The sequence below is a fragment of the Crocuta crocuta genome, unplaced genomic scaffold (assembly GCF_008692635.1).
Source record: "Crocuta crocuta isolate KB4526 unplaced genomic scaffold, BGI_CrCroc_1.0 scaffold70, whole genome shotgun sequence".
In the NCBI taxonomy this organism is placed as follows: domain Eukaryota; kingdom Metazoa; phylum Chordata; class Mammalia; order Carnivora; family Hyaenidae; genus Crocuta; species Crocuta crocuta.
Window position 1 is genome coordinate 4,131,637 of NW_027528417.1, and position 6,708 is coordinate 4,138,344.

Here is a 6,708-nt window from a genome sequence, read left to right on the forward strand (position 1 = left end):
GGGCTTCAGAGGAAGAGTATGTACTGAGAGGAGAGCCAGCTTTCCAAAAGAACAAGGTGAAGACACCGCTACGAGAGAGTGGGCCACGTCAGTTCCCTAGGGCTGTCGCCACAAAGCACCAAAAACTGGATGGCTTAAAACACGTTTGTGCCCCTCAGCTCCGGACGCCAGAAGTCTGCAGTAAAGGTGCCACACGGTCAGTCCCCTGTGAGGGCAGTGAGCGGGCTCTGCTCCGGGCGTCTCTCCCACGTTCTGGCATGGGTGGCATCCTCCGCGCTCCCAGGCTAGTGGACGCACCCTTCCAATCACATGGCCGGCACCCCCAGTGTATCTTCACTTAGTCTTCCCTCTGTGCCCAAATGTTCCCTTTTTATAAGGACCCCCGGCACCTATCCTGATTACATCATTTTTACTTGATTCCCTCTACAAAGATCTTATTTCCAAATAATGTCACATTCTGAGGTCCTGCGGGTTAGGACTTCCAAAATATCCTTTTGGGGGGACACAATTCAATCCAGTAACACTGACCACTCGGGATTTTTTAAAAATTCTTTTTTCATGTTTATTTATTTTTGAGAGAGAGAAAGAGAGCACACACGCGAGTGAGTGCACAAGAGCACAAGCGGAGGAGGGGCAGAGACAGAGGGAGACACAGAATCCGAAGCAGGCTCCAGGCTCTCAGTTGTCCATACAGAGCCGATGCAGGGGCTCGAACCCACGAACCGTGAGATCATGACCTGAACCCAAGTCCGACACCTAACCAACTGAGCCACCCAGGCGCCCCACTTAGGGGATTTTCTGATGACAGACTGAGAATTCCAGAGGTCAAGATGGAAATATGTTAGGAACTGGTAAGAAAGGGGAGACGGCAAAAGAATTGAGGCAGTGCAGAACCTTACTGTCGATCAAAATGTTGGAAAAAGCAGCATCCTGAAAATCTGGAATTTCTTGCAGTCCTGACAAATATTAAGGGCATAAAAGATCTGGCCCAGTATGCCCTACAAACTTATATATATGTCAAAGAGAAAGAGATCAAAAAGGCACAAGGAAGAATGAATTAAAAAAATATAACTAATGATATAAAAACTAAAAAGATGAGACTATCACTAAAAACTTTGTTCTAAAACATTCAAAAATACAGAAAACTTGAAAATGCCCTAGAAAGATAACTTATCACAGGACGCCTGGGTGGTTCAGTCAGTTGAGTGTCGGACTTCAGCTCAGGTCATGATCTCATGGCTCATGAGTTCGAGTCCCATGTCAGGCTCTGTGCTGACCACTCAGAGCGTGCAGTCTGCTTCAGATTCTGTGTTTCCATGTCTCTCCCTCAAAAATAAATAAACTTTAGAAAAAATTTATGTAAAAAAAAAAACTTATTAAAACTTTCTTCAAGACATAAGGACACTTGGCTGGCTCAGTCAGTTGAGCATGTGAGTCTTGATCTTGGGGTTGAGTTTGAGCCCCATGTGGGGTGCAGAGATTACTTAAAAAAATAAAATCTTAAAAAACAAAAAACTTTCTTCAAGACATAAAAAGCTGTTTAAAATAATCCTAGAGACACTGATATCATGGTTAAAACATTTCCCCCCAAAGAAAATCCTTGCCCTGGAATGGCTTTACAGGCAAGTTCTATCAAACTTTCAAAGGCAGTTCTTGTACAAACTCTTCAACAGAACAGAAAGAGAAGAAATACTTCCTAACTCATTTTGTAAAGCGTAAAGTAATTTTGAAGTCAAAACTAGCTACCAACAGAACTAGAAAAGAAAATGAAAAGCTCATTTCAACCATAAATATAGATACAAAAAAACAAATTAAGTACTAGCAAACCAATCCAAGAGTAAAACGACAAAGCATGGTCTAGTTGAATATTCCCAGGAACACGAAGACAGAATACAGAATCTGGAAACAGACGACCACACTTCTGGACAGTGGATTTTGAACAGACTCGCACTGTAAAGAGGTTCAAGTAAAAAGTTTTTTCAAGGAGGGAAAAGTGCAACTGGCCTCCTACTTCATACCATACCAAAAACAAAAACAAATTTACTCCAGATACAATGTAATCTTAGACACAGTATATAAAGTAATAAATCTTTAGAAAGACTGTAAATATCTTTGACTTCACAGTAGGGAAAGACTGTGGGTGAAAATATTAGTCAATTTGACCATATCAAAATCAAGAATGTCAGCTCAAAAGCTTGAAAGAAAAACTAACAGGAGCACCTGGGTGTCTCAGTTAAGTTTCCGACTCTTGATTCCGGTTCAGGTCAGGACCTCATGGTTATGGGATCGAGCCCCACATCAGGCTCCCCGCTGACCGCACAGAGCCTGCTTGAGAATCTCTCTCTCCCGCTCTCTCGGCCCCTCCTCCCTCATGCTCTCCTGCTCTCTTTCTCTCGAAAAAAGTCAATAAGTATTTTTTGGAAAAAGAAAAACTAACAAACTACTATATTCAGACCTGGCAGAGCAAAGCAGGCCTATCGTTTCCTGAAAAACAAGTGTGAGGGCGCTGGAGCAGGCGTCACTTAGCTCTGACAGGTGCCTGGAAGCCACAGGAGGAAGTCCCTTCTGTCCTGGCGGTGCTCCAACGCTCCAAAACAAAATCGCAAGCAATTGGACCAAACCTGACAGGCCAAGATGGCTGATAAAGTAGGGCAAAGTTCACATTATTCATTACACTACCCCCCTCCCCCACGAGGCTAAAATCTCCCTCAGGGTGCCATGACAGGAAACCCCTGACCAAAAAAGGAAGAAAGGGCGCTGCCTCCAAGAAAGCTCAGGTAGTGACTATTCCACCCCCTGGTTAACAACGGTCACGACAGAAGCCCAAAACCTAGGGGCCCTGCTCTCCCCTGAGCTCCCCGGCTCTCACGGCTTGTTAGTGTACTTTGGCTTTAACGAACTTTCCTGCTTGTACTGCTCATCTGCTGTGCTGTGTCCCTGAATCCTTTCTCCTGATGGGATGAAGAGCCTCCAGTGACAACTTATGGACAAGCTGGGTCAAAAGCCTCAGGGCCCGACCGAGGTCTCCTCAGACTACGGGGCAACAAGACCAATGCCTTCTGTAATATAACACTATATAGTGTGTGATCGAAAGGGGCCACATTACTTAAGTCCTAAAGATTAAGTTGCTACAGACTATGTATTTCATGACAACAGAGAGGTGGAAAGAAAATTACCAGGAGGCCAAGACCCTCTTAAGTAAGTTTTAATGAGTTACTTTCTAGGGGCACCTGGGGGCTCAGTCGGTTAAGCGTCCGACTTTGGCTCAGGTCATGATCTCGAGGTTCGTGGGTTCGAGCCCCGCGTCGGGCTCTGTGCTGACTGCCAGCTCAGAGCCTGGAGCCTGTTTCAGAGTCTGTCACCCCCTCTCTCTCTGACCATCCCCTGCTCACGCTGTCTCTCTCTCTCCTAGAAATAAATAAAACATTAAAAAATAAATTAAAAAAATAAATAAATAAAATAAAAATAAAGAGTTACTTTCTAGAGGTCATTTGGTTACCTGCCCCTTACTTTGCAAAACATGAATGACCCGGATTTCAAGTTACAATGGGTTTCAGGCTCACTTCAGCAAGGGGAACCTCAGGCTTACTTCACTGGGAATGGGAGTGTCACTGGCAGGTCACGTGGGCGGGCGCTGGGGCATCTATATATGGGCTTCAGTTTACTCACTTAAAAGGACTAGTTAAGAAGTTCCTAAGATCTCTTCATCCATCTCTAGAATCCTGATATTATAACAAAGACTCTAAGGAACATTTATGACCTGTCCCATTTCAAACAGAATCTGCAGCAGCTCATACCTCATGAACACAAAGAAGAAGGAGGCGAGAGGTGGGGAGGGGAAAGGGCAAGCGAAGGAGAGAAAACTAATGAACCAAAGCCAAGTGGAGAAAAAGGAGCGGAAGAAGCAAAGATAATATGAGAAACTGCCACAACATACCCCAATACTATTAGCCTGCACTGTTTAATGCACACAGATTTTTATTTTTTTTTAAATTTTTAATGTTTTATTTATTTGAGAGAGAGAGAGACAACACGAGCAGGGGAGGGTCAGAGAGGGAGCGAGATACAGAATCTGAAGCAGGCTCCAGGCTCTGAGCTGTCAGCACAGAGCCCGACGCAGGGTTTGAACCCACGAACCATGAGCTCATGACCTGAGCCAAAGTCAGACGCTTAACCGACTGAGCCACCTAGGTGCCCCTATTTTTTTTTTTTCCACACAGACTCCATGCCTAATGTGGGGCTTGAACTCACAACCCTGAGATCAAGAGCGGCACGCTCAACTGACTGAGCCAGCAAAATGCCCTAATGCAAAGAGATTTTTAAGTCAAGTCAGACTACTGAGAGAAACCATCTTTTTTTTTTTTTTTTTTACAAGCTATCTTCCTCCAAATCCAAGGGAACATTTTCTTAGAAAGTCTTTAAAAATAGTTGTAGCCATCCAAAGAGCAAATACAGTAAGCATACTTCACTTTGGAACAAAAAAGAAAAAGTTCCCTTTGTGGTCAGCTTTCCATTTTATTAAGAAGTCGCTTTTCCAATAATTTCAAAATTAGCACCTCAAGTTTACTTCTTGAACTTGAGAGAGAACAAATCAAAGAGAAAGATAAGCATCAGCAGCCTTACTACCCATTTGATGCAGAGGAAGAGCCGGCCAGTCCAGGCATTAACGACACCAGGTGCTCCTGAGAGCCAGCTTCTCAGGGTTCCAGGTCCAGGCCAGGGGAAGTGCAAGTGCAATCAGAGGAGGCCTGCAACAGCCTAAATCTTTCCTCAGCCTTAATCCATATCAAGTCCATTTTGGAAGTGCCCAAGTTTGAACTTCAAATAAAGGGCCTTGAATTTGCAAGAGGCAAGCAAGTACTCTCATCAGCTCCTCAGTTTTGAGGACCCAACTGATTATGAAGAAAGGAAAAAAACACACTAAATAAACTCCTTAAAAACTGGCATTTGCCTTCAAAGATGTCTGGAAATTTAGATTAAATGACACACCATGTAAGCAACAACCAAAAACATTCAATGGAAAGTTTCCCCACAGCAAGTATTGTCAAAGACCAATAATTATAAGATGCCAGGCAGTATTTTAAGAACAAGGTCAGGGAAAGGTTTTCTATCATGATTTTCTTTCCTTTTCATGGAATAAACCACAGACAAAAGTTCATTAGTTGGCTGAGTCACTAAAGCAAACAAAACTCTAGGAAAAAAGAAAAAGCTCAAAATAATCCTAATAAGCAAAGCTCTTGGCAGCAAATTCTCATTTTACCGAAACTGAGAGGTGAGAAGCAGCTTTTCGGCTGAAAACACTAAATTCGCTTCCGGTGCCTTCACCGGGCTAGAGGAGCTGCACGGCACCTGCGATTTAGTGGGGACTCCCGGACTCCAGGACGCCTGTCTGGGATGACCCTATGACTTTCAATAGATCAATGCCTTCAACTGAAACAGCTGTTCTCGAAAATAAGCCACCTCCCCCAGAGCCCTCGAGGTGCACAAGTGCGGAGAGGAAGCGCCAAGTTCAGGGAGAGGAGCGCGTACGCAATCAGGGTCAGCGTCTGGTGACGAAAGGCTTTCTTTCCTCCACACACTTCCACGCTCTAAGAAACATCTCCTCCTTTCTGAGAGCTCTTTAACGCCCAAAGTTTCCCGTTTCGGATCTAAAAGCCGAATTTCTTCAGAGAGCAGCCCCCACCCTCCCAGATCTGCTCGGACCCGCAAGTCTCTCTGCAGGACAGTTGTGCTCTGTGTCCCCTCCCAGGGCTGCAGGGAGAGGGACGGGAGCTACTGGGAGACTGGACAGCTCTTCAAAGACAGAGGCATTACTTTAAAGAACACATTTAGAAAATCTCGTTTAATTAGCCTTAATAAAAAGCTGGCAAACCACGGGACCTTACGCTTTAATCGGTGAATTTACAGTGCATCAACTATATTTCAATAAAGTTGTTAAATATAAAAAACAGCGAGCTACCGAACTGACAGAAGCTACTTAAACAAACAAAAACACAGCACTCTTCAAGCTGAAGGCCAGAGACCAAGCTCAGATCTGTTTCAACCTTCAAAATTAAACAAAATGAAAGGCTGCTGGTACCGGCAGCAGAGACTAAACAAACTATTGTTTGCTGTGCAATCGTTGCATCTTAAAGTCTTCCTCAAAAGAAAATAGCGTAAGAGGGTGGTCCCCAAGATGAAAAACTTCCCATTGAAACAATCAAAAAACATAAATAACGAAGGTGCTCCCCTCCCCCCCCGTGTCTACTTTCACTTATGACATGACTCCTGTTGTAACAGCAAGTGATTAAAAATTGCAACCAGGAAAGACTACAATGTAGAACGGAATAGGAACTGATCGCCAAAACCTTAGAGAGCATTTTCCCCAGTACAAGTTCTACCATTTCGGACGCTGTATTCCAGCTCCCAGCGGCTTGTAAATCACTTGCCAGGAAAGGAAGCCCCTTCCCCCACCGAGCCAAGCCATCCTAACAGCCAGCCAGCTTCCCAGCAAAAAGGAAGCCGTCAGGAGCAGCTCCCGGAGCCAGGCTTGCGGGGCCGCCCTCCCACCCCCGCCACCCCCACGGCCAGNTTCCCCAAGGAGACGGAGGCTTCCGCCCGCCCAGCCCGGGGCGCCCGGTACCTCATGCTGTAGGCGCCGGCGCCCAGCTCCTGCCCGATGCCCGAGAGGCTGGCGTCGAAGTCGTGCACCAGCCCGGACTCGATCAC

General features: G+C 45.3%; 1 protein-coding gene across 1 annotated transcript in view; it reads right to left on the reverse strand.

Moving 5' to 3' along the window:
• The window catches only part of UBP1 (upstream binding protein 1), a 64,749-nt gene extending 58,047 nt beyond the window's left edge, over positions 1-6,702 (reverse strand). Inside the window, exon 1 of the mRNA XM_077754281.1 lies at positions 6,623-6,702. Coding sequence (XP_077610407.1) covers positions 6,623-6,627 — 5 coding nt within the window. The 5' untranslated portion in view covers positions 6,628-6,702. The remainder of the gene's footprint in view (positions 1-6,622) is intronic.
• Positions 6,703-6,708: the final 6 nt, after the last annotated feature.